A 24,280-nucleotide genomic window follows, 5' to 3' on the forward strand; every position below is an offset into this window, starting at 1 on the left:
CATTCCTGCAGGTTTCATAGATCCTGCGGCTCGAACGGTCGGCTGCCATCCGTCGTCAACGCAGTGAGTCCGACGGTGGATTTCGCTCCTCCTACGCGGCACTGTCCTGCTCCGCCCTTTCCCCCTCCGCCTACAAGTCGTCCTCTTAGGGAATTTGGTCTTGCCTGTGTCCTCCGTGCAGCACTACCCTCTGCCTTCACAACTTTGGATCGAACCTCATCAATTGTACGACGCTGTGTCCACCATGTCTCCGACAGAAGATGTGACTCCAGCCCCTACTGTTGGAGGCATCAAGTTAACATTCATCATGGCTGCACTTTGTCTCGCAGTTCTCCTCACCGGAATGGCAGTTAACAAACTCACCTCTCACCCTGACAGAGCTGATATTCTCTATAGGATCAAACTATCCTCGCCACCGCAGCACCCACCATCAGCGACGAGTTCCATTCCCTTGACGACATTGCCTGGTGGACCAACATCTACCTCCTTATGCTCAGTAGCTTCCAGCTATTCTACGGGAAGCTATACACGCTCTTTTCGATCAAGTTTATCTACATCGGCACCATCGCTTTGTTCGAGATTGGTTCCCTGGTATGCACAACAGCACCCAACTCCACGGCCCTGATCTTTGGCCGTGCAATAGCCGGTCTTGGAGCATCCGGAATATTTTCTGGGGGAGTCCTGATCACTACCAAAATCATTCCATTGTCCAGCCGCCCTGCGTACCTTGGGATAATGTCAGCCGTCTTCGGCGTCGCAGCCATCGCGGGCCCGTTCATCGGGGGAGCATTGACGGACCGCTCCTCATGGAGGTGGTGCTTTGGCATCAATCTTCCAATTGGTGCCTGTACCATTCTGATTTGCATCGTCTTGGTGGAAACACCTTCCCACGCGAGAACAAGCTCCTTGAGCTACAAAGAAAAGATCAACCAATTTGACATTCCCGGAACGGTCTTCATGGTATCGGGCCTCGTCTGCCTTCTCCTAGGTCTACAATGGGGCGGTGGCATGTACCCTTGGAATAGCGGACGGGTGATTGCATTGCTAGTACTTTCCGGAGTGCTCCTTATCACCTTCGCCGCGCTCCAGTCCTCAAGCCGACTTTCCAAGGCTAAAACGATCCCTACGAGCATCAGCAAGGACCGAAACATTTGGCTTGCCGCAAGCTACGCGATCGGTCTGACTGGCGGGATATACGTCGTAATGCTATATCTGCCCTTCTGGTTCCAAGCCATCCGGGGCAAGACCGCTCTCTCGTCCGGAGTACTACTAACGCCTACCATTGGGGCTTATGTGGTCGGTTCCGTAATGGCCGGGGCCATGACGACCGCCACAGGCTATTACAATCCCGCAATGATTCTTGGAGCGATTCTGCTCATTACCGGCGCTGCCGTCCTGACGACCTTAAACTCCGAGATTTCAACCCAGAAGATCGTAGGCTACGAGCTTCTCTATGGATTTGGAGCTGGCTTCGGGTTTGGACAGCCCAGCTATGTTGTTCAAACGCTTCTTCCGGAATCAGATGTTCCGATTGGCGTGACTTTTATCACGCTCGTGCAGAATCTGAGCGCCGCGGTATTCGTTGCAGTCGGACAGAGCGTATTCCAAAACGGCCTAGTTGACAGCCTAGCAACTATCGCACCTGGAAGCAACACAAGCGGGTTCCTGCAAACTGGTGCCGGCGATCTTCTTATTGCGATCCCTCCGGACGATCGACCCAAGGCCCTCGAAGCCTTCAGTGATGCGCTAGTACAGACATTGTACATCACTCTGGCGGTGTCTTGTACGACGGTCTTTGGCGCTGCGGGTATTCGGTGGCAGTCTATGAAGACCCCGAAAGTATCGAACGAGGAGAGAAACAAAACCGAGAAAAGCGCACCGCAGACAAACGAAGCTAGAGAAAAGAAAGTCGTAGAGGATGTTACCATTCAGGGAGCGAGAAGCTGAGTGCTGGTATGTCCAACCTAGGTAGAGCAGTCTCTCTGAGCTATGGACCATCATGCAATAATTCCATCAGTTCCATTGACGTGGACTCGCAACAATTCAGACCCTGTCAGTCTTGTACATCTACATCTGAAGGCCTTCACCGTAGTCGAATTTGCCGCAGGAGCAGTGCATGGCTTACGGTATCCAGTAAGGTTGTTGAGACTGTGGTGTCCCGGCTAGCATATGTTGGCCAAGGAGCAAAGAATCACTGGCGGCTAACAGGGTGCGTATGAATTTCACAACCCCGCGGACCACCGCATCCTGTGTGGAAGCCTTCGGGCATGGATCTCCAACGGGCATTATCCGCTGCTGTGCCGCCTTCATACATCGTCAGCTATCTGTGGGGCCTCTAACATGAGGAAGGCAATCAATATTTCATTTATGCTACGAAACGGCACAGCCGAGCTTTTTCATAGCTTTGCCTCCCCGGGCTTCCCCGTCCATGGAAGAACCGTCTCCCCCTCCACGTATTTGCCATATTTGGGACGCCAGACGATGCTGACGGGCTGGGCCTGGATATCACGGACCAATCGCTTCTAATCATCGCTCGGATTCTGTCGCTGAAAAACCATGTTGGTCCAAGCAATCACCACGAACCCATGGCGCAGGAACGTTGGTGTGCTGAATACTGTGCCCTCCCCGACGGTTTCCAGCCCCATTTTGTTTACCTCCTTGAGGCAAAATTCGATCCTTATCTTCGGTGTAACCCAATATGTCGTACACCAAGCGCTCATCATTAATTTGTAGAGTTAGATTCTGTGGTTGATATTCCTCTAAGGTGCAGTAAGCAGGCGGCGCGTCTGACATTCGCGCATTTGGGTCCTTTCTCGCCCCAACTCCTTCCCTGACTCTGCTGCTACGTTTTCCCTGGTTTCAATACATGGCGATTAAAAGATAAAGGCGGAAACAATGTTACTCTGCTCACAATTCCCATCCGTTCTCCCATCTTTTCAATCGTCTTACCTACCCAATGTCTTCTATAGACGTCGGCATCATCGGAGGGGGCCCCGCGGGTCTTACTGCCGCCGCAACACTGGCACGTCAGCTTCACACAGCCGTTGTGCTTGACAACGGTAACTATCGAAACGCAAAGAGCCTTCATATGCATACGGTACCGGGCTGGGGGCACACAGATCCAAAGGAGTATCGCGAGACGACGAGAAAGCAAATCCAGGATCGTTACGAGACCATTCAGTTCACCAATGTCGCAGTATCCTCCGTTGAGAAGAAGAATGACTCTTGCTTCAACATTACGGATGAAGATGGAAGGACTTGGGAGGCGAAGAAGGTCATCTTGGCTATTGGTTCGAGCGACGTGCTCCCGGAAATCGAGGGATATGCGCAGTTGTGGAAGAAGAAGATGTGAGATACTCCGGATTGAAGCTCTGGCTGCGACCGCTGACCTTCGATTTAGTTATCACTGCCTCTTCTGCCTCGGGTACGAAGACAGAGGCGCCGAGTGCTCTGGCATCCTAGCTGTCCAAGCCCTGGCCATGATGCCGGCCCTAGCCATCCACATGGCCGACAATGCGGCGCAGCTCTCGAAGGAGGTTACTATCTTTACCAATGGATCTGAGGAGGTAGCGCAGCAGGCCAGCACCATGGGCGCAAATTCCCCGTTCAAGATCGATTCTCGGGCTATCAGCCGCTTAGTAGATAGCGAGGGAGGAGTCAAGGTCAAATTCGCCGATGGGAGCTCCAAGGAGGTAAAGTTCCTGGCCCACAATCCGATGACGGTCCCACAAGGTCCGTTTGCGCAGCAACTCGAGCTGAAGCTGTCGCCAACGGGAGATATCCAGGCGGAGGCTCCAGCGTATCAAACAAGCTGTCGCGGGCTATTTGCGGCCGGTGATTGTATTTCGCCGTTCAAGGTGGTGCCGCATGCGATTGCGAGTGGGAACTTTGCGGCTGTTGCCGCGGCCACCCAGCTCCAGGCAGATAAGTATAAGCATTTCTCCATAGTTTGAAGGAATTGTATAGCTTCGGAACGAAATCTGTCCGGCTGCCGTAAGCGGTCGAGGGTTCCGCGATGAGTTCTGGTACGGGTAGCGTGGCGGTGAGCGAGCGATCTCCGATGCATCTCGTAATATTTCAAACCAAGTCATCAATTATGGTACAAAGGGGCTCCCTTCACCCAGCCTTTTGGTCTGCAGCAATACCACTGCCCATCCGTCAGTATAGTCATCACAATCATAGGGAACGAGCCACTCACAGTATCAGTCTCAGTATAATCGTCTCGCCCATGCTTCTGATCAATGCTCGCGAACACGGTCCATCCCTCATCCTCAAGCGACTCTAACAGCACCAGCAACAGCTCACGAACCCTCATAGTCTCTATCCCATTAGCAAACCAAGGCGAGCCATGGAGCTTGAGCTCATCTGCGACTGATTTGTGGACGGATCGGGCTTGCACCCACGAAGGGCCGAGCTGAGCCGCTGTGGCTTGGCTGACTTCGGGAGGGACTGGAGTCGCGTGTTAATATGCATTCAACAAAAGGGTTAGGAGATACGCTTACAGTCAACAAACCGCATCCTGTCGCCTCCCGAAAACATGACCACGCCCCAGTCACACTCCACAGGCACATGCGCCTCCGCCTAAACACCAACGTATCCTTGTCCCTCATCTTCCTCGTCACATCCGTCGTCAAGATCAGCGTCCAACCCAGGCCATGAAGCGTGCTTAACAGCGCACAAACCAATCTACTCGATTCAACCGGCTGGTAACTTCCTAGGGCCCACGGAAAACCGCGCAATTTGAACTCGTGGGAGGCTCCATAGGGACGCTCGTCTTGGATGACGATTGCCCCAGAGTGAGGCGGCTTCCAGGCGGAAAGAATGGTGCTGCGACAGACGTCGATAGCCTCAGGGGGGAAATGAAGAAGGCGGATGCGGTCGGTCATGTGGAAAGATAGCGAGGCTAGGCGGGGTTGGTAAGAAGAGGAAGGGACAGGTGCGGAAGGTGCGTAGGCTGGTGGGGAGGTGGGCTCTGGAGGTGGTATCAATGGTTGGCTGGTGCCGTCGTGCGGCTTCTTTTTGAAGAGGGGCATTATGGTAGATGTGGAAGGATGCGCGGCTGTGGAAGTTGGACGGTTGTGGAAGGAATGTCTAGGGTGGCTTCATCGCTTTTTCAATGTCTCGCGACGGCGTTGTGAGGCCCGCCATGGACCGTCGCAGTGACAGTTGAGCGAGTTGGGTGACCGAGAAAGCCGTGAGACGTGGCGCAGCTCATTCACGGACCCGGGGTGAAGCACACATTGACCTCATGGATCCACGAAACGACAGTGGGGTGTAGTTCGTATTATTTGAACCATTTCTACACATCATATCCCTACTAATTAGACTGAGCGGTTGAGGCCGGCACGAGGGTGTTCACAGTAGGCTATCCACAAGGCTGAATGGTGGCAATATGAAGAGGGGCTGTGGGCTGCTTATCTGCACCATGCGCCTTCGTCCCTCACGACCGTCTTCATTATTCTTCAAGCTGCACTGAACTACTTTTCAAACCATCACCTACCGTGCCCTTCCGGGTCAAATGAGCCTTCGACGTTCTCCTGCAAAGACGCCCTTCGAATCACCACGGTTGATCCAGCACTGTCTACTACATAACTGCGGTCCTTGTTAGGCAGCAAGGCTGAACGTAACATGGCCGACCCTCTCACTATCATCGGATCTGTGGGAGCGCTTTGCAACATTATAGAAGTGGTCACTAAAGCCATCTCCACCATCGCCCGGCTCAGCGCCCGCTGGAAAGACGCAGAGCTCACCTTCTTCAGCCTCGTCGCACAACTCTGTGCCCTTCGAGCAGCTTTGACCAAAGTTCAAGAATGGAAAGAAGAGGAGCTTGGAGAAACCCATCACCAACTCATCATGGATCTGGACGTGTCCATATCATGCTGCAGACTGCTTGTTGCCAAGATCGACATATTTGTCTCTACGTTGGATGTGGCGACCGATAAACCACTAGATGTCCCAGGGAAACTGAAATTTGTGTTCGGAACAAGCGGCTTGGAGGAAGTAGAGAGGCTCCTAGAGCGACAGATAAATGCCTTGACGCTGCTCCTCACTGCCTGCAACTGGTAGGTCAATCGCATCCGTTTTCATGGCCAGCAGCTGATAGGAGCCAGTAAAACCCTCTCCGAACAGAGGCGACTGCTTGAGAAAACCACAACGCGCAAAGTCCTTGGACGCGCAAAAGCCGACTCCGTCTCGTTGTTCGTACTTCGCGATTCAGCATCCTTCATCGGCAGGATCACAGACAATCTATCGAAACTATCCCTCATCTTCGATTTCGACCACGAACTCTTCTCTACGAAGGTATACGAACGCGTGTTTAGAGGATCTCTGAAAGAATCGTTAAGACGACAACAAGGCGCGTGGCATCACACTCTGCCTCAACGCGCACCTGAGACCCTTGCTCTGCTGATGGGCGATGATGAGGGCGGAAAAAACACCATCGTCAACCTCCTCAACGATGTCTATCCGCAGCACTATAGCATCGAGGAATTGGCGCTGTCGCAGAAAGAATTGAGTGGCCTTTACCTTCGCCGCCTAAGAGAACTAAGTGCACGCATGGGCACGTCAACGAAAGGGAAGAATGCCGCCGCAAGAGTGGAAGACTGTGCCCTGATGCTCAAGTATACAACAGTTCCGAGCTCTGTCAAGAATCTTGACCCCGAAACCGTACGAGCAATAGCAGCTTGCTACAATGAGCAATTCAGAAGAGGCGATTCTTCGCTCGTGAGCGGGGATATGAATGAAGTGCCACTGTTAGTGCAATGATTCCATTGATATCCTCCGCTCATGCTAACCTATATAGACTCACTGACGAACTATGCCGGCTTTCGTCTCCGTGCTACGTCCCTAGTGCTGCTGATGCACTGAGAGTCCAAGCGAGGCGAGGGGTATATGGCGTCCGTCTCCGCCGCGAAGGCCACGCTGTAAAGGTCATCAACCTGCCCGGTCCGGAATTCTACGTAAGACAACCTGATGTCGCACTGGAACGCATTTCCACTCTGATCCTTGTCGTCGATTTGACGAGCTACGACATTCCTAGCCCAACAGGGACCCACAATAGGATGCGGAACTTGATGCACTCCTTCCATCAGCTGACGTCTCTATCGGCCTTAAGGCGCGCATCAACTGTCCTTGTATGGAACAAGATAGGCGTGTTCAAGCACAAGCTCCCTTACTCGCCATTAGAACCACATTTCCCGGACTACGATGGCGGGGACGATGCCGATAAAGCGATAGCCTTCCTCAGCCGCAAGTTCAAACACATGACTCCCCGTCCGTCCGAAGTCTATTCACTGGTCATGGCAGGCGACGATCCTTCCATGCTGGACCCCATCCTGGACATTGTGCTGGGAGTACCTCCGTCGAGCAAGTCCATCGCTATTGGTTCTTCTAGTCCGGTACAAAGGCTAGTCAAAGGCGAAAATGAAAGCCGAATCATAACCATACCCATACAAGAATGGACTTCCGTGTCGGGTCCTCTTCCTACTCCATCGGGGCTCGACCGGCCTTTGGAGCCCGCGAACGTTGCTTGCAGGCCGCCAAGGGGCCAGCCTACCGGGACTTACGGCGAAAAGGCACAGTATCAAGCGATCTCTGGAACTAGGGTGGGACTGGGAGGGGAAGGTAGAGATAGCGCCTTTCCGATCCGGAATTCATGGGGCTAGACCCGTTCAAAGGGGGCCACAGTATTGTGCAGTTGACATCGGTAAAATCAGTCGGGAATGGTCCGGATTCAAAGCTTGGCGGGCTGAAGGAGTGTCATCAATATTCAGCGTAAACTGACATAGGGTTTGAGCCTCGGACGGCTGTGTTCCAATCATGTCTATCAATCCCTCAAGCGACTCGAGCCGCGATGCAGTCAATCCAGACACAAATTCTTGCCTCCCTGCGCAAGAACGACAGCACAGCCTTCCTCGTCTCGTAATAAATCTCCATGGTCCATGGGGATTTGGAACATCCAGGAACCCTCGAGTAAGGCAAGGCAGTCACATCCCGCTCGGTAGCAGGCAACCGAGCCGCATTCCAAATATCCCGGCCTCTCGAATGCGATTCGAAGAATAAAAGGCTGCGGTTATTAAAACAGTGTCTTTAGTCCGCTCCCCGCCTGCTCCTATCAGCTAGGAAATCTGTGCCGTTGGCCGCGTACTCTTTATATCAGCCAACCAAATCCGTTTAATCGCCATACATCTCCCCTGACCACGCCCCTATTCGCCGCTTCTACCCGCCTCCCTACAATCAACCCGCAGCTAGGCTCTTGCGGTAGGGAATTCTCCGGATCTAAGGGCTCGCCGTACAAGTAAGTAAGATTAGCTGTCCTATTGTACGCACCCGCGAAGGCCTTCAGGGTAGCTGTTGCGCACGTCGTTCTATCCGGAGAATTCCACACCGTGAGAGGCTAGGATACCCTTTCTTTCCGCCATCCTTCCATTCCAAATGCCCGGACAAACAGAAGAGCGCACTTCCCCACAAGTTTCGAGTTAGTACTAAGTACGCCACCGGATACTAAACTGGCAAACGTGCCGAATTCCAAATATCCAAATAACTGTTCCAAACGGAAACGCAAACGGTGGAAATTTGAGAGAAGAAGAGAGGAACAAGGAATTCCGCTCGCCAAGTGGAGACTGTGTTCACCCGGCCCTACCACATACGAACTAATCACACCCCGACCACCTTTACATCTTCACCACCGTCTCCTCAAACGCCATCACGTCTCCCCGCGCACTCCATTGGCAAACGCACCACCCCCCCACCGCCGCAGCACTTCCTCCTAAATCTTCAGCGCACCTTCCCCAGTTGGCCGCCCAAACTAACCCGCGTGCGCCACAACTCCTCCCCACAATCCCCAAACGCCCCAGCGCCACAGCGCCCAGTATTTGTCACCGCAGTCTTGGCGGGCCGGGTCGCGTCGGTCGCTGCAGCCCTATCCGTATGGATGCCTTATGCCACAGCGGTTGGTGCCTGATGACGCGTTCACTCAGGGCCGTTGATCCTTTATTCTGGAGAATTGTCCTGTGCCACAACGTGGGAACGCACAACGGAGAACAGCGGCACGTGTCTTGGGCTAGAAATCCTCCCCCGGAAGCGAGCCGATAATGTGAGACGGGGATGCGGGTATGACGCAGCGATGCTATGAGTGCGTGAGGGATTCTACGAAGGGCTGGTGGGAGGAGGGGGGTAGGAGTCTCGATAGGAAGATTCTCTGAGAAGTTCCTGACGGTGACGAGTACTCAGTCCGTGTAGGAGAGTTTGTGAGGAGGGATTCTACGGAGTTCGGTTACTCAAGTGGCAGGTTGGAGGCACGGAGCATTTCGAAGGACGGGCGGGACGGGAGACCTGCGTACTAGATAGATCTGCAGAGCTGTGGCGGAGCTGACGTGGAGGAGATGCCACTGCTGGTGATACGGATGGTTTTCGCGAAGCGCGACAAGGCGCTGCCTACACTCACGCAGTCGAACGAAGTATGCTCATAGGCGATGCAAAAGCTGAGGATCACAAGAGAACTTAGCTAGAACTTGGAAAGACCTCAAGACGTAAATCCTGGACTAATAAGGGCGATATAATTTCATTTGAAAGCATCCATTCTTCGTGGGTAGCGTTGTACAAAAGCGCCATACCATCATCATCTGGCCTTCTCCAAAAGGGGCCACTATCTAGGCCCTTCAAGCGTAGCGAAAATTTGGCAGTGGAAACAGGTGTGAATATGATTGCGACCTCGGAATTATGAGGACCCGCAAAGCGACTACAGGAGTAAGGTAGATGGAATGATAAGAAGAAGATGAAGAGAGTGAACGCACATGCGCAATGGCATGCATCAATGAAGGCTGGATATGTGGCGTGCTATGTGACTGCCGACGATGAGGTACAGAGGGTATGAGAAAGGTGTGGGTGTGTGTGCCATCGGCCAAGGATAGACAAAGTGTCCGTGCTGTGCTGGGCTGGGGTATTCAGCCGCAGGCAAGGGTCTTGTAACAAGCAAGAAAGAAAAGTGAAACCTCGGAACGCCGCAGAAATGCCCCCTCCCAAAACCGGGCCTCTGCCAAGCCAAAACCAGAAACGTTCGTAGTAGTAGTACAAGGGTGGCTCTCGCCGAAAATCCGATCTACAAGCCCGCTTTTTGTGGGAAACTCCGCGCAACAAGAGTCATCCGGGAGGTTGGGTCCCGTTGGGTCATATCCAGCCGTTGGGCGGAGGGCTGCGCGCAATTGTGCCGGCGCCGAGGGGTATACCGGCTGTAGGCGACATCTGTGTGGGTGACCGTGTCCGGTTGGACTTGGTGGGTGAGGTCGCGCCGGAGCGGGGCGTGCCGGGTGTAAACGGTGATGATGGGAGTTTGACCGAGGCAGGCGACATCGGGTTCATCCGCAGGCCGTTCATGACTTGTGACATTGGCGCTGGAGGCTGTGATGACGGAGACGGTCCAGGCATGGTGGAGCGAGGGGTAGGTGGGAGTACCTTCTCACGCTGTGACTGTAGGTATGCCCCGCTGTTCTGTGACGAGAGTGGGAAGGCAGGCGTCTTGCCGGGACTGTTCTTCGGCGAGGCGGTGGGTTTGGGAGGCTCTGGGAAGGCGATGTTGCTGAGGCGTTCGGATGAGGAGTTGTTTGTCGAGGGTGACTGGATCGGTAGACCGAGCGTCTCAACGCTGGACTCGCTGTCATCACGGCGGATGGGAGGGACGCTGTCGTCAGAGGCTTCGATCTGTCTTTCGACGCGTGTGCACTTGGCTGCGGCAAGTGTAGCCGGCGCAACTGAGAAGCGCAGACCGATTTGCACGGTTGCGCTGCTGGCAGTGCTCTCCTCACGTCGGTGCTTGTTCGAGAAGAGCGGTGGAGGCTTGACAAGGAAGTTGAACGCTTCGCTGACATCCGTCACTGACTTGGCATCCCCGAGCGAGCTTCGGCGCGTTTGCCGTCGCACAGCTAGTTTAGAGAATCGGTTTTGGTTCCCAGCACTGTTCGGTGGGGAGTACACCGTGGGAGGAAGGCGCGGGATGTCTTCTGCACGCGTTGGGAAGAGCGAATAACTGGACTTGTTACGCTTGTGAAGGCCGGTTGTTCCATCTTTGGGCTCAGCGAAGTAGCCTGTCTGGACCGGGTCTGGAGGCAATGGCCACTTGGTCGGGTCAATAGGGGCCTGGGATTTCATGGAGCCTGGGGAGAGCGGCAGGTCACCCGGTCGTGCGAAGTATTCGGGGTCGAAGTCGTAACGGTTCTTCTCTGGGCCCACCTCAATGAGACCTTGTCTGCTCTCTGGCCGCCGTCCGCCTTGCAGAGCTAGAGGCCCGCTGATGTTCATCTCGAGGTCGCTTGGGCCGAAGAATCGGATCTTGGGTCGCTTTTGTTTCGAGGGCGACTTCATCTCGCTCATGGGTTTGATGACGAGTCGGGTGGCGTTCACGCGGAGGAATAGGTGGAAGAAAGCGATAAAGACGCCGGAGGTGAAGAGAGACACTTCCGCGATTCTCGACGTGGCCAACGTATCCATGAAATCTCGTCGATGGGCCTGTACTTCCACAGGTATCACCAGAATCTGTCAAAATGGATTAGCGTGTGGGTTACAGCATGACGATTGTACTTACGTAGACTACTGCCAACATGAGCAGGTAGTAGCACATCCTCGATGCAGCGATTCGCTCGTTGGGATCCACGTTCGACGTCCTCATCAGTTGAATGCTGATCAGAGCGGCCAGGAACAGGAAAAAGAACGTAATGATGCTCAGAATGACAATTGCGATCAGCTCGTAGCGGATTGGGATCCAGATGAGGCTTCCAAAACACCGATTGTACATTGGCCAGGCGACGGTTGGCATCCATGTGAGGAGCAGCAGGAACGATATAATACCGATGCAGATTGTCGTATTCCACTTCCCTCGCGGAGCGAATCGTTCGTGTTTGCAGGCTCGGAGGGCCATCTCGATGCCGAAGACTAGAGTTATGTATCCCACGAGAAAGATCGCTGCAGGTGTTAGCCTGCCCATTTTGTCAAAGCTGCTTCAACGTACCGGGAAAAGTAACCATAGCGAGTCCCCGACACTGGTTGGATAATACACTACTAATGGAAGTGCTCTGCACTGATACAAAGATAATCTGTTGTATGACCGCACCGCAAGCCAGTACGAGTGGGAAAGTCTCCGCAGGATGGACGTTTCGGAGGGCGCTGAAGCGTCTAGTAGTAGTTAGCATCCAGCCGTCGAATGCTTCCGTCTCCACGTACTCTTTTCGTATTGGAACCTGTACCGCAGCTACCCTCTTCGCATCTGAGATGATTCGATGGACCGTCAAAATAGCCAGGGCAAGGCTGAAAGCTCCCAGTGTCAGATGCATCGTCCGCAGCGTCTGGACCTGTGCCAGCTGAAGGCTCGCGATCAAGGCTCTTGTTCCATTTTGCGCTGTCCACGGGACCTCACGGACGCCCGAAGTATTGAGAGTCATGTTGAAGTGCGACCGGGCGTCGAGTTGAGGATATCGGAGGCCCCATGTTTCCATCTTGCCAACTCCCGCAAAGAAATATACAAGAAGGTAAAGAGACTCGCTGGAAACCAGCAGCGGCTAAAAGATGGGAAAAGTTCACGTATTCATGGAGGCAGAACGACTGACGTTGAACAAGAGGATCGTAACCCGTCCAGCTTCAGTCGAGTATTGTGCCTGAACCTGCCAGCAGAGCGAAGAGAAGGAAAAAGAGCGTAGGCATGAAAGCGTGGAGCCAGGAGGCGGGTATGAGACGTCAAACGGTATATGAGAAGACTTAGGAATTGGACCAGTAGCGCGGGGTTTCGGGACAGCGGTCCTGAGGCGTCTGTCATTCCATTAGGTGGTGGGGAAGCATTGGCGCTTCCCTGAATCGACCTTATTAGAGGCTGTAACGATGTACGCTAGGTCGAGGTGGGGTTTCAACATCATGCAGGGCGCATAGCCTGGGGAGCCTGGGCAACGGGTACAGAGAGACCCGACCAGAGACCACTGCCCCGGGGCCTCCCCGATCAGCCACAGCACACGGCTACGTAAACTGGCCGTGCTGGAAGCAGTGCCGATTAATAAGTGCGGCGGGCAGAGCGGGTCCGATGCGGCAGCCACTGATGTCGGCTGGGACCGATGGAGGGTTGAGCACATCGCGCGGTTCTGCAAACTATCAACATGTTGCTCTCTGTCAACGTTCCGCGCTTCTTCTGGGCACGATGGTTTCGTTTCTGTAATCTGAGGCCATTTTTAGACCTGGATGCCATTTCTCGGGCACGTTGAGAAACCAGAGAGCCGCGGGGGGAGAGCTCGTCGGTTGTCGTGAGGTTGGCGAGGTTGAGGTAAGGTTGTGACGTTCCTCGATTTGAGTGTGTATCAGCCGCTCGCTTCAGGGATGTCCGAAACGCGGCTGTCAATGCAACGCCTCTCCGGCCGCTCCAGGACCGGGGGTGCATGGAAATACGCGACAGTAGCTATAGCCGGTAAGAGTAAAGAGCTGCACGCGATGCGATAGGATTGGTTCGCATAGTGCCGCTAGACCCGAAGAGCGCGCCGAAGCGAGAATGATTCACACAGGGGCACGTGAGAGAGCCCAAGAGACCTTGGACGACGAGAACCTCAAAGGCAAGGCGCAGCAGTTCGTAAACTTTGCTTCCTGATTCCTGAGCTCATTTTAAGGCCTCGTCACCTCCCACGCGAGTCGCGGTCCTTTTTTCGAGCGGAGGATTACGCATTCTCGCGGAGCAATTGACCGTTCGCAGCAGCAAAGTTCGACCGCAGGCCGCTCTGCTAGCGGAGACGATGATCTCAGCGGAAGCTGCCGTCTGCGCCGATGCTCTGCAGGTACCGCGGTTTCAACGGTTTCTGTCACCGTTAGAAGCAGTAATAACCTTATCCCAAGCGTTAAGACGGTGTTGGAGAGCTGCAGTGGAGATTCCTTTCGTTCCTGGTGGGTGGCGGGTGTGCCTGGCGAGAGCTTGGCTGCGCTTCCCTGCTGCAACTCCTCACGTCTCACGACAGTCCTCTGGGTGCAGGGTGCACCAGCTCACGCCTAAAGCCCACGCGTGGCACGCCCTGTCCATATCGATCCGCGGTCCTATGGGAAGCTGCCGTAAGTCTAAGGCATAATCCCTTCCACGTGAGGAATTTTCGAGAACACCCATCTTGCCTCTTTTCGCACTGAGGCGAATGGCGTGCATCGTGGTACGGCATGCTTCAGTGTAAACATCCGGTCATGCGCACAATAACAGGTCCGCATATAGGCAGATTTTGACGTGCAGTAGTGAAGAAGGCATAATCGAGCTGGAGAATCAGCAACGAGTAGATTAGCTACATCTTTTGCTGGTCGAGGGTATCATGTTGAATGAGCTTTTGCAGAGGCAGATACGCCATCATGGTCTGATGGAACGACGAGTTGATGCTTTTGGATACCGAAACGCCCCGTTCATAGTGTTGAGCTGCAAGCCGCCGTCATGCTGTCATGCGGAAAGGCCTCTCATGAAGATTTGGCATAGTCTTCGAGGTACGCTACTAGGGCCTTTGCCCCATCCATTGATACGGCATTGTCTGTGACACCAAACGAGTTAGCACAGTTCCCTCTTCTGTCCACGAAGCGATCGTGCATAGACAAGATAAGAGATGGCCTTCCGATATTCTCAAATCAGTGCACCTGCTCGTGGCGGTTGTCCAGTCGAGCTGTAGCGGCGACTTGCCCCACCACGGCGCATATATAGCATAGGCAAGTACCTGTACATAAGCTCTCCGAACGCATACCTTGGCTGAGAAATAATAGCACCGGAGATATAGGAGTACTTACAATTGCTTGCCCTAATGCCGCCCACGCTTCGATGCCCTTTCAGGCCTAGCAAGCCCTTCTTTTCCGCACCAGCAAGGAAGGCCTTCTCTTTGTCAGCGTCGCCGCCGTGGACCCTGAAGCAGATGTTCATCCTGCTGCGAACTGCCTTGTCCGGCACCACCCGGTACACATGCGAGTATTTGTCAAGCGTGTCGTAGATCAGACGAGCCTTGTCATTCGACACCTCTTCTTGACCCCCGATCCGCTTAGCGCCGTACGCGTTGACGAGCCCGGACATGACCTGACCAGCGACCCACACATCGAAGATAGGCAAAGTGTTGTACAATGAGTTGTTCTTTGCAATGGTGGGATAATCCAAGACGATGGGTCCCACGGGCAAGTTCAGCGCTCTCAGTAGATCTGGCGATGCTGGCGTCGAGTGCGGCGGAAGAAGCGACTTCCGCAGTATCACGATCGCGATGCCCGTGTTGCCGATGTTCTTCTGGGCGCCACCGAAGATGACGGCGTATTTTCGCACGTCGACCTTGCGAGAAATGAAATTGGACGACATGTCGCAGCACACAAGGGGGGCATCGTCGCCCTCGAGAGCGTGCGGGAAGGCAGGGAACTCTACGCCGTCGACGGTCTCGTTGTCGCAGTAGTACACCAGGGCGGGGCCACCACCCGACGCCCGAGGAGTGAGGCTCCACTGGTCTTCGGGCGGGATGACGCCAAACTTGCCGCCGTTCGACTTGCGCGCATCCAGGGCCACGTTGACGTGTTTGGCGCCCACGAGGCGCGTCGCCTCTTGCGAAGCCTTGAGCGACCACGAGCCGGAGACCAGGTAGTCGAGCTTCAATTCCTCGTCCACGGCCTTGTGCATCCGCTTCAGCACCTCCTCCTGGTTGTCACCGACCTCTCCGGCAATCGCTGCACGCTTCTTCTCGACCCATATTGCGACGAGGTTGTAGACGGTCGCGCTGAACTCGCCACTGCCGCCGCTCTGCAGGAACAGCACTTCGTAGTCGTCAGGGATGTCAAGCAGGGTGGACAGGGCGTGCTTTGCGTCGGCGAGAATCTCGTTCGCGTCGGGGGAGCGATGGGAGATTTCGCACAGGCCAATGCCTTTGTCCTTGTAGTTCAGAAGCACTTGAGCTGCCCGCTCGAGGACGGCGGTGGGGAGGGGAGCGGGCCCCGCACCGAAGTAGTGCACGTCGGAACGGTTGACCATGGCGGCGGGGAGGATTGCTTGCTAGTTAGTGGAGTAAGTAGTACGGGCCAGCAGTCGACAGAAGGAAGAGTGATGGCAGGAAGAAGAAGAAGAGGTCGGTGGAGTGACTATGGTAGCTAGAATGCAATTTTCTATCGATGATTCACACAGCAGTCCTTGGACGCGTCCGATCTCGGGTAGAGTGGGCGGCGCGCGCAGTCACCCGCCCAGAAAGAATTGCGTCCCTCGCGTTCCAAGGTTTACGTCAATTGCGTGCTGCACATGATGGCAATAGATGTTGCAATTGTTGCGGCTGCATGCTCCAATCGAAGCGCGAGAAAAGCCGATGACTGGCACCGAAGCCGGCGCGGAGAAAAAGCTGCTTAGTAAGGCCAGAAAATATACACCACAGTGTGCCTAGGTAGAGAAACTCCAGCAGGCGTCAACACCACGCTGCCCATCCCCGGCTGCCAATTCTGCGACAATGGCCCTGTCGATGCGTGCAGTGCGGCTTCTGGGGCGCCGGCCGGCTCTGGTACGTCTCCCTCCAGGCACCTGCATGCTCTTTGCGCGCCTTCCTAATTCCATTCGCAGACCCGGGCGCGCCTGCCTCTCCGCATCGCAACGCAATTGCCTCGTCCCCGTCCCAATACCACCCAGCGCGCCTTCGGCACGACCGTCCCGCGCCCCGATACGCCCCATGTCTTCCATTCGTTGAAGGAGGGCCCGGCCGCCGACTTCCTTTCTACCTTCCAGCAGACGACCACGGTCCCCCAGACACTCACGGAGAAAATCGTACAGCGGTACGCCGTGGGTATTGCCCAAGGCAAAGTGCTCAGGTCCGGCGACTACGTGACATTGCAACCGCACCGATGCATGACGCACGACAACTCGTGGCCGGTCGCCCTCAAGTTCATGTCCATTGGCGCCACCAAGATCCACGACCCCAACCAGATCGTAATGACGCTCGACCACGATGTGCAGAACAAGTCCGAGAAGAACTTGAAGAAATACACTCAAATTGAGGAGTTTGCCCAGAAGCAACAAGTCGTCTTCTACCCGGCCGGACGAGGCATCGGGCACCAGATCATGGTCGAAGAGGGCTACGCGTGGCCGGGAACTTTGGCCGTGGCTTCCGACAGCCACTCGAACATGTACGGTGGAATCGGATGCTTGGGCACACCGGTGGTGCGAACAGACGCCGCGAGTATTTGGGCAACGGGCAAGACCTGGTGGCAGATCCCGCCGGTCGCCAAGGTCACCTTCAGAGGGACGATGCCTAAGGGCGTCACTGGCAAAGACGTAATTGTAGCTCTGGCTGGACTTTTCAACAAGGATGAGGTGCTCAACCATGCCATTGAGTTCACCGGTAGCGACGAAACACTTCGAACTATCTCCGTGGACGATCGCCTAGCCATCGCGAACATGACTACTGAGTGGGGGGCTCTCACCGGCCTGTTCCCCATCGATTCAGTCCTCCATGGATGGCTGAGAATGAAGGCCACCGATGCCGCCATGTACGGCAGCCAAAGCGACTACAAGGATCTCCATCAGAAGCAGTTCCTCCACGACCGGATCGACAAGCTCTTCTCCGCAACTGGCATCGTGGGCCAGCAGACCGGCCACATCTTCCAGCCCGCGTTGGCGGCAGACAAGGGAGCAGTCTATGCCAAAGAGTTGTTCCTCGACCTCTCCACCCTGGCTCCGTACGTCTCTGGCCCCAACTCCGTCAAAGTCGCTACGCCGTTGAACGAGCTGCAGAACCAGGCCATCAAGATTAACAAGGCTTACCTCGTCTCATGCACCAACTCTCGCGCTTCCGATCTCGCCGCAGCTGCCAAGGTTTTCAAGGAGGCTGCAGCCTCCAACGGTGGCAAGATGCCTAAGATTCCAGACCACGTCAACTTCTACATTGCCGCTGCATCGTTACCCGAGCAGCGCGCCGCCGAGGAGCAGGGTGATTGGCAAGCCCTTCTGGAAGCTGGCGCACAGCCTCTGCCGTCAGGCTGTGGACCGTGCATCGGCCTCGGTACCGGGCTGCTGGAGCCTGGTGAGGTTGGTATCAGTGCCAGCAACCGCAACTTCAAAGGTCGCATGGGATCCCCCGATGCGAAGGCGTACCTCGCCAGCCCCGAAGTCGTCGCAGCAAGTGCTCTCTCCGGCACCATCTCCGGCCCAGGATGGTACGAAGAGCCCGCTGGCTACACAGGCGTTCGACGCGGCCAAGGTGATGGCGTAGCAGAGGAAGAGCGTATGATGACCATCGAAGACATGCTCGAAAAGGCCATCAAGCAGGCAGAAGAAGCCATCGAGGCAGCCGAGAATGCCGCCATAGAGACGCAATCCATCAACCCTCCAGGCACTGCTTCAGAATCGGAGAGCCTAACTGAAATCCTCCCCGGTTTCCCAGAGAAGATTAGCGGCGAGATCGTCTTCTGTGATGCAGATAACATCAACACCGATGGCATCTATCCCGGCAAATACACGTATCAGGACGACGTCAGCCGCGAGAAGATGGCAGAGGTCTGCATGGAGAACTACGACCCGTCCTTTGGCGCGGTAGCAAAGGCAGGCGACATCCTCGTGTCCGGCTTCAACTTTGGCTGCGGTAGTAGCCGCGAGCAAGCAGCGACCGCCATCCTCGCCAAGGGCATCCCTCTCGTCGTCGCAGGTAGCTTCGGCAACATCTTCAGCCGGAACAGCATCAACAACGCGCTCATGGGCGTCGAGGTTCCCAGGCTAGCCAACCGCCTCCGCGAAGTGTTCTCTTCCTCGACACCTCCGTCTTCCCAGCAAAACATAGACGAGCCATCGCAGAACCGCGAATCATTAGACTCGCCACCCCCAGGTGCCGTGGCACAACCTCCGCAAGCCAAGCAGCTCACAAGGCGCACGGGCTGGACGCTTGAGTGGGACGTGCGCAGGAGCACCGTCACCGTGCAGGAGGGTCCTAGCGGGCTCGAGTGGAGCGTGAAGGTTGGCGAGCTGCCTCCCAACGTCCAGGAAATTATTGCGCTCGGTGGACTGGAGAGCTGGGTCAGGAAGGAGATTGGCGGCACTGTTTGAATGCCGCTTTTGAGCATGAGATACTGTATATTGTGTGTATACCCATAGTCATTTGCATGGGCGGAGTTCCGGCTCTGCATTAGCGCACGTCGAAATACATTTCCGTAAGCGTTCTTGCACGGATTGGCAAAAGTTCGGCGCGGGGCGGATGAAACTCACAGTCGCGCGCGTGTAGCTGAAAAGTTAGATACGCCGGGAATGGAGAAGTCGTTCTTTTCGTGGTCCACGGCGAGGTCGGTCTGCGGGGCTGTGGCTTTGGTGCCCGTGTAGAGGTGGACTAGGAATCGGAATATGGCTAGTAGGAGTCCTAGCGCGCCGAGGTAAGCTAACTTCGGTCTACATACTGGTGCTGGTCAGACTGACGGCTATCCCAGGGGCGGGGACGTATGCGCTGCTCCAGGGCAGCCAGCGTTCACTCTAGACAACAAGGACATTCAGCGCCCAAGACTCGTCCACGCATTGCCGGCAAATTGCACTCAGCTGTTAGATTTGCTGACCAAGATATAGATATAGTACAAGCCGGCCATGCTGCTACTTACGTGCAGCTTCATCCCCTTTCCGAGCACCCTTCTTCTACAGCCTCGAGTGATCTTTCAGTGCTCTCCGCTCCGGCCGCTACTTCCTCCTCACCCTCACGCCCTCTAACATACACCGCACTTGCCTCTTCATCAGGCCTCATCTGGTCAGCGTCGAGAACGTCTATCACTGCGCCCTATCAGCACCAGTACGTCGAGCTAGCTCCATCGACTTCAGACTCACACAGCTGAGTGCAGAACCCCCCCTCAATCGCCGTCTGAACAGGCGTCATATTCGGGTCTTTGCCCTCTGCCAGCGATTCGCGCTTGAGGCCGATACTGTAAGAGGAGAATTTGTGTGCCGTGACACTGAACGTATCCTCGTCTTGCTTGCATATTGCGGCGATGCGTTTATCATTCGTGTAGCCCATTCTATTAACCTCGGTTCCGGGACGCAGGGATTCGTCGGGATATAACGTCATTTTGATCTCGAACCAGGCATCGTCGCGGTCGAAATAGTCGTCGGGGTCTGGGCCGGCGATGGCGGCCGGGCTCTGCGGCATGGCGAACGGGTGGCGTTTGTATATCTGGGACGTCTGGGTTTCCGTATTCAAAACCGAGGCTAAGCAAGATACGGCGAGCGTATGGATGCGGGATAAGCTAGGTGTCCAGGTTTTCGAAGTGGTAGAAGGAAGTATACAGAAAGGGGGTGGGAAGCGGATTGTGAGCGCCTTTTATACTGGCGAGGTGGCACACGCGCGATGACTCCCAGACACAGTCTCCTACCCCAGGTAGCAGTAGTCAAGCCTGTTCGCCACCGCCGTCCCCCTGCCGCCCACACCACAGGCAATACCTCATCCACACTGCCGGAAATCAGCCTCCTCCTCAGTGCTCATCTATCTACTCGGGACAACTCACAGTCAACTGAACACTCTCTCCCCCCCTCGGTCTCCACAAACCCATAACTCTCATCGAAGCGTTCCAGCCACGCCTTCTTCGCTGCAATCCACGACACGCTCTTCTGGTAAGCAAACACCGCCAAACCCATGTTGGTACACCGCGACGCAAGACCGCGATCCGTCGTATACCCGACCCTGTGGCAGTTCAAAACTTCGGCCTCGCCAACGTCGTGGAAGATGTGCAGGGCGAAGCTGTAGTACACCTCGAACTAGTGGCGGGTTACTAGTGACATGTTTAGAGCAGCTTGGGGGTCGACGTCTGCGCTTGCTGTTATAAAAAGCGGTGCAGATAAAAAAGGAGGGACTATTCGAGGGAGGAGAGTGATAGGTAAGGGAAACCAAAGGGTGGGCAGGCGTTCGACATGATGCTCCATGGGCGCTTTCAGTCATCGCGAGCCTAGACTCATAGCTACGATCGACTCACAACACAAGGCCCCCGTCCACCAGCAAGCGAGCTGAAAGCAAGAAGCCACGTGACCCGCCTGCCCAAAATTTAGGTTGTTTGTGAGGCGGCTGGTATGTTGGGACAAACGGCCGCGGTCCCTGGGACATGTATAGTGCGAACACTGGTCCACGACTTAGTCATCCGGTGCGCCCAGTTGTGTTTCCGAGGGCCCTCATGGCCGGATCCGTAGGACACCGCGTGAAGGCCTCGAGACGGAATGTGGGCGTACCTTGGAACCACGCAGACAGTGTGCCCGAGCCAGACAGTATCATGCCGCCAGCTTATCGCTACCCAAAGATTTTCCCACAACCAACCTTTATAACAACCCCTTCCCCATCCTCCCCCACCCCATACTTTCCTTCCACAAAGCACAACCATGCTCTGGCTCATCCTCGTCCTCCTCGCCCTGCTCTGGGCCTGCCAAGCCACCACAACCTCCCCAACACCAAGAAATAACGATTCCGCCTGCCTCCTCGCGAACTCGACCCTCTCCTCCCTGCACTCCACGCTCCCATCTCCAGCAGCCCCCGCGGACTTTACATCCTACATGGACCGCCACGATCCCTTTACCCACGGCTGGTCCGCGGACCCAGCTCCCTCCGCACCACCCATCGCTGACATACCCGCAGCACAACCCCCTTCCCCCCTACCCTCAACTCGGCCCTAATCGCCAGCGCCTACGCGCACCAGGCATCCTGGTACAACGCCGCCCAACGCACGCTGGGCCCACTGATCGCGCAATGCGAGGAAGACACTGCGTTCTTCCACTCGGACCTCAAGACGTACAAGACGATCGGCTTGCGGCACGGACTGCCCGCGACCTGGGAAGAAGTTGAGGAGCAGTTCGCGGCGTGTCCGGAGATCCCGGCCTCCGATGCGGCCGCAGCTGAGGGAAGTGGAAAGAAAGGGGGCGAGGACGACGAAGAGGACGAGTTATTCGCGCCGCTAGCGGAGGAGGTAGAAAACACTGCAACAGGGCCGAGCACGAAGCTGCCACTCTTTGTGTTCATGGTCGCGAGCGTGCTTTTTATGGGCCTAGTGTGAATGGAGGATGAGGTTGAGGTGGATTCAGATAGAATGGGATCAGAAAACTCAGTAGTTTGACGGCAGGAACGGGGCTCTATCTTGAATCAGCTCGCGAATATTCCAAAGGCTGATATTTCGTTCACTCACATGCTAATGCAAGCCTACCCTACGCAATACTAACCCCGCCACCTTTTCCAAAACTTCCATCCAACCTTCTCGTTCTCTTCTTGCTTCACATGCCTAAACCGCTGCCTCTCCTTGCCTCTCCGTCGCCCAACCCATGCAAACCAAATGACCAGTCCTACAACCATAAATGCCACCACCAACAGCGTCTGAAAGGGCTGCGCAAACACCGCTCTAGATAGCAAAAACAGGCTAACACAGCAAAAGATAATAGGAGTTGTTATCCACGTCTTGTATGGGCGCTCGAGCTCGGGTTCCTTGACGCGTAATATAATGAGACCGAGGACGGCCAGGAAGTAAAACGAATAGCCGGCGACGCCGTAGAAGGTGACGAGGGTATCGAAGGAGCCGATTAGGACGTAGACGGCGGTGAGAAGGGCGTTAAGTGACATTGCTGAGATGGGAGTGAAGAAGAAGCCAGCATCCGCGTCGGCGAACCAGTCGACGAACTTGCGGGATATCTTGCTCATGCTAGGGTTGGCGTTGAGAGTATGGAGTCGAATGGCTCTGTGACTCTTTCCGAGGCCGATGGTGCCGAAAAGCTCTGGCAGATAGCCTTCCTTGCCTGCGGCGTAGACAAGGCGGCCGGATGTGAACGTTGTGGCATTGAGAGCTCCAAAGCAGGAGCCAGAGACAAAAAGCGCGAGGATGAGGGATCCAATGGGCCCAAAGACTTGGTTTCCAAATGCGACGGCGACGGTATTGGTGGATTCTATAAGCTCGGTGGGTAGAACAAGAAAGTAAGCTATGTTCGCCATGATGTAGCATAATATTACAAGCGGGAGCGACGTGTGGATCACCCTGGGGAGATCGCGGGTTGGGTTCTTGAACTCCGCTGTAACATAGTTCACCTGCCATTGTTAGCGCGATGGCGAATGGAGAAGGACTAGGAGGGTTTCGTACGTTATCCCAACCATCGAAGGCCCACAAGCCGGCGTAGAGAGCTACCGCCCAATTGCTAACGTCGGTGTTTGTGCCATCAAACCAGCCCTTCGTCTTCCAGTCATCGCTCGCCGGGCCCTTGTACGAGAAGCCCGTCACGGCGACGACAATGCCGGTCACGGTGACGCCAAGCAGGGCGATGAATTTGAGGAACATGAAGACGTCGGCGCTTCTAGTCCCGAGCTTCGTAGACACGCAGTTCAGCAGCGTGACAGTAACGAGGCCGGCCAGAGCAACGCCCTTGTTGAGCCATATGCTGGCCTCGGCTGCTTCGGCACCAATGATTGCGCGCACGAGATATTCGCCGAAAATGATAGCGATGATGGCCGCGGACCCTGGCTTCAGCACGACCACGGCACACCACGTGAACAGAAAGCCAGCCCATTCGCCGAAAATCTTCTGAAGATAGACCTGGGCTCCGCCGTTCAAAGGTATCGCCCCACCGAGCTCCGCGTAGCTCGCCGCGCCCGTCCAGGCCAGAATGCCTGCGACCACCCACACGAGCAGCGACGCGCCCGGAGAGCCGGCATTCTTGTTCACTTGCGATGGCGAGGAGAAGATGCCGCTGCCTATTATGAGCCCAACCACCAAGGATAGCCCGTTTAGATAGGTTAAACTCTTGTTTTTCTCCAACGAGCCGCCGTTGAGCGCATTCGAGGCGTCCAAGGCAGGATTAGAGGGCGCACCGAGGGCGGTGTAGCCTTGCGCTGTGCTGGATAAGGGAAATAGGTTCGGCGCAAAGTCGAAGGCAGAGGACACGCTATAGGAGCGATTATGTCGTGGCCGGCCGTCATCATGACCCGCGGGATTGAGCTCCGAGAGGGGGTCTTCGTCGTCGAACGAGAGCCTCCGCGACGACGGCACTCCGGAGTCGGAGGACTCGACCGACGTGCGCTGCGAAGCATGCGAGGAAGAGGCCAGCGAGGCCAGTTCGAGCGAGTCGCGGGTCGGTGGAGGGGGGAGGTTCGAGTAGCGGCCGGCCATGGTGCGGAGGTGGGCTACCTTGTGGCGCGGGTTCGAAGAGCCATGGGCGGCAGAGAAGTTATGGGTGACAAAGTATATAGGGGCTACGCATGCCCCTTTCTATGAGCTCTGAGCGTTTGGCGGTGGACGAGTGGTGAATGTTCGATTGCGGAGTTGGAAACGAACGGCTCCCGGAGAGAGGCTAACCGCCAGCGGACTA

At 55.5% G+C, this 24,280-nt stretch overlaps 9 protein-coding genes across 9 annotated transcripts; 5 read left to right on the forward strand and 4 right to left on the reverse strand.

The window, feature by feature from the left end:
* Positions 1-244: 244 nt before the first annotated feature.
* Positions 245-1,947, forward strand: BU26DRAFT_422866 (MFS general substrate transporter; the record flags this gene model as incomplete). Its single annotated transcript, XM_033823484.1, has 2 exons — positions 245-349; positions 397-1,947. 2 exons carry the CDS (start codon positions 245-247, stop codon positions 1,945-1,947), a joined length of 1,656 nt encoding a protein of 551 aa, XP_033685656.1.
* Positions 1,948-2,840: 893 nt separating this feature from the next.
* On the forward strand, positions 2,841-4,133 carry BU26DRAFT_267931 (FAD/NAD(P)-binding domain-containing protein). Its single transcript, XM_033821336.1, has 2 exons — positions 2,841-3,348; positions 3,401-4,133. Exons 1-2 carry the CDS (start codon positions 2,957-2,959, stop codon positions 3,951-3,953), a joined length of 945 nt encoding a protein of 314 aa, XP_033685657.1. The 5' UTR covers positions 2,841-2,956; the 3' UTR covers positions 3,954-4,133.
* BU26DRAFT_603220 (uncharacterized protein) lies at positions 4,056-5,316 on the reverse strand. Its single transcript, XM_033835410.1, has 3 exons — positions 4,514-5,316; positions 4,199-4,449; positions 4,056-4,147 (listed from the first exon to the last, which is right to left on the reverse strand). Exons 1-3 carry the CDS (start codon positions 5,031-5,033, stop codon positions 4,091-4,093), a joined length of 828 nt encoding a protein of 275 aa, XP_033685658.1. The 5' UTR covers positions 5,034-5,316; the 3' UTR covers positions 4,056-4,090.
* Positions 5,317-5,472: 156 nt separating this feature from the next.
* Positions 5,473-7,664, forward strand: BU26DRAFT_549383 (uncharacterized protein; the record flags this gene model as incomplete). Its single annotated transcript, XM_033831994.1, has 3 exons — positions 5,473-6,062; positions 6,111-6,752; positions 6,803-7,664. The coding sequence occupies exons 1-3, from the start codon at positions 5,629-5,631 to the stop codon at positions 7,662-7,664; spliced, it is 1,938 nt and encodes a 645-aa protein (XP_033685659.1). The 5' UTR covers positions 5,473-5,628.
* Positions 7,665-10,167: 2,503 nt separating this feature from the next.
* Positions 10,168-12,431, reverse strand: BU26DRAFT_423004 (uncharacterized protein; the record flags this gene model as incomplete). Its single annotated transcript, XM_033823489.1, has 4 exons — positions 10,168-11,529; positions 11,579-11,955; positions 12,002-12,165; positions 12,214-12,431. 4 exons carry the CDS (start codon positions 12,429-12,431, stop codon positions 10,168-10,170), a joined length of 2,121 nt encoding a protein of 706 aa, XP_033685660.1.
* A 1,928-nt stretch (positions 12,432-14,359) lies between these two features.
* On the reverse strand, positions 14,360-16,212 carry BU26DRAFT_517480 (phosphoserine aminotransferas-like protein). The gene is made up of 2 exons (XM_033828587.1): positions 14,773-16,212; positions 14,360-14,522 (listed from the first exon to the last, which is right to left on the reverse strand). Exons 1-2 carry the CDS (start codon positions 15,980-15,982, stop codon positions 14,452-14,454), a joined length of 1,281 nt encoding a protein of 426 aa, XP_033685661.1. The 5' UTR covers positions 15,983-16,212; the 3' UTR covers positions 14,360-14,451.
* A 107-nt stretch (positions 16,213-16,319) lies between these two features.
* BU26DRAFT_480956 (homoaconitase) lies at positions 16,320-19,522 on the forward strand. The gene is made up of 3 exons (XM_033825719.1): positions 16,320-16,496; positions 16,556-19,347; positions 19,402-19,522. The coding sequence occupies exons 1-2, from the start codon at positions 16,446-16,448 to the stop codon at positions 19,025-19,027; spliced, it is 2,523 nt and encodes an 840-aa protein (XP_033685662.1). The 5' UTR covers positions 16,320-16,445; the 3' UTR covers positions 19,028-19,347; positions 19,402-19,522.
* A 1,800-nt stretch (positions 19,523-21,322) lies between these two features.
* BU26DRAFT_562628 (uncharacterized protein) lies at positions 21,323-21,990 on the forward strand (the record flags this gene model as incomplete). The annotated part of the gene is made up of 2 exons (XM_033833047.1): positions 21,323-21,525; positions 21,576-21,990. The coding sequence occupies 2 exons, from the start codon at positions 21,323-21,325 to the stop codon at positions 21,988-21,990; spliced, it is 618 nt and encodes a 205-aa protein (XP_033685663.1).
* Positions 21,749-24,218, reverse strand: BU26DRAFT_268045 (uncharacterized protein). Its single transcript, XM_033821337.1, has 3 exons — positions 23,059-24,218; positions 22,120-23,006; positions 21,749-22,066 (listed from the first exon to the last, which is right to left on the reverse strand). Exons 1-2 carry the CDS (start codon positions 24,079-24,081, stop codon positions 22,149-22,151), a joined length of 1,881 nt encoding a protein of 626 aa, XP_033685664.1. The 5' UTR covers positions 24,082-24,218; the 3' UTR covers positions 21,749-22,066; positions 22,120-22,148.
* Between the last annotated feature and the right edge of the window lie 62 nt (positions 24,219-24,280).

This window comes from Trematosphaeria pertusa, assembly GCF_010094035.1.
Source record: "Trematosphaeria pertusa strain CBS 122368 unplaced genomic scaffold BU26scaffold_5, whole genome shotgun sequence".
Taxonomy (NCBI): domain Eukaryota; kingdom Fungi; phylum Ascomycota; class Dothideomycetes; order Pleosporales; family Trematosphaeriaceae; genus Trematosphaeria; species Trematosphaeria pertusa.

Excerpts from the sequence above, each read along its gene's own strand:
- BU26DRAFT_267931 (XM_033821336.1), top strand. The coding sequence starts at position 2,957 with ATGTCTTCTATAGACGTCGGCATCATCGGAGGGGGCCCCGCGGGTCTT. Across the intron at positions 3,349-3,400 it reads CAGTTGTGGAAGAAGAAGAT|TTATCACTGCCTCTTCTGCC; the intron begins GTGAGATACTCC and ends CCTTCGATTTAG.
- BU26DRAFT_603220 (XM_033835410.1), bottom strand. The coding sequence starts at position 5,033 with ATGCCCCTCTTCAAAAAGAAGCCGCACGACGGCACCAGCCAACCATTG. Across the intron at positions 4,450-4,513 it reads TCGGGAGGCGACAGGATGCG|TCCCTCCCGAAGTCAGCCAA; the intron begins GTTTGTTGACTG and ends ACGCGACTCCAG. Across the intron at positions 4,148-4,198 it reads ATTATACTGAGACTGATACT|TGGTATTGCTGCAGACCAAA; the intron begins GTGAGTGGCTCG and ends ACGGATGGGCAG.
- BU26DRAFT_517480 (XM_033828587.1), bottom strand. The coding sequence starts at position 15,982 with ATGGTCAACCGTTCCGACGTGCACTACTTCGGTGCGGGGCCCGCTCCC. Across the intron at positions 14,523-14,772 it reads CGGCATTAGGGCAAGCAATT|ACAATGCCGTATCAATGGAT; the intron begins GTAAGTACTCCT and ends TTGGTGTCACAG.
- BU26DRAFT_480956 (XM_033825719.1), top strand. The coding sequence starts at position 16,446 with ATGGCCCTGTCGATGCGTGCAGTGCGGCTTCTGGGGCGCCGGCCGGCT. Across the intron at positions 16,497-16,555 it reads TGGGGCGCCGGCCGGCTCTG|ACCCGGGCGCGCCTGCCTCT; the intron begins GTACGTCTCCCT and ends TTCCATTCGCAG.
- BU26DRAFT_268045 (XM_033821337.1), bottom strand. The coding sequence starts at position 24,081 with ATGGCCGGCCGCTACTCGAACCTCCCCCCTCCACCGACCCGCGACTCG. Across the intron at positions 23,007-23,058 it reads CCTTCGATGGTTGGGATAAC|GTGAACTATGTTACAGCGGA; the intron begins GTACGAAACCCT and ends TAACAATGGCAG.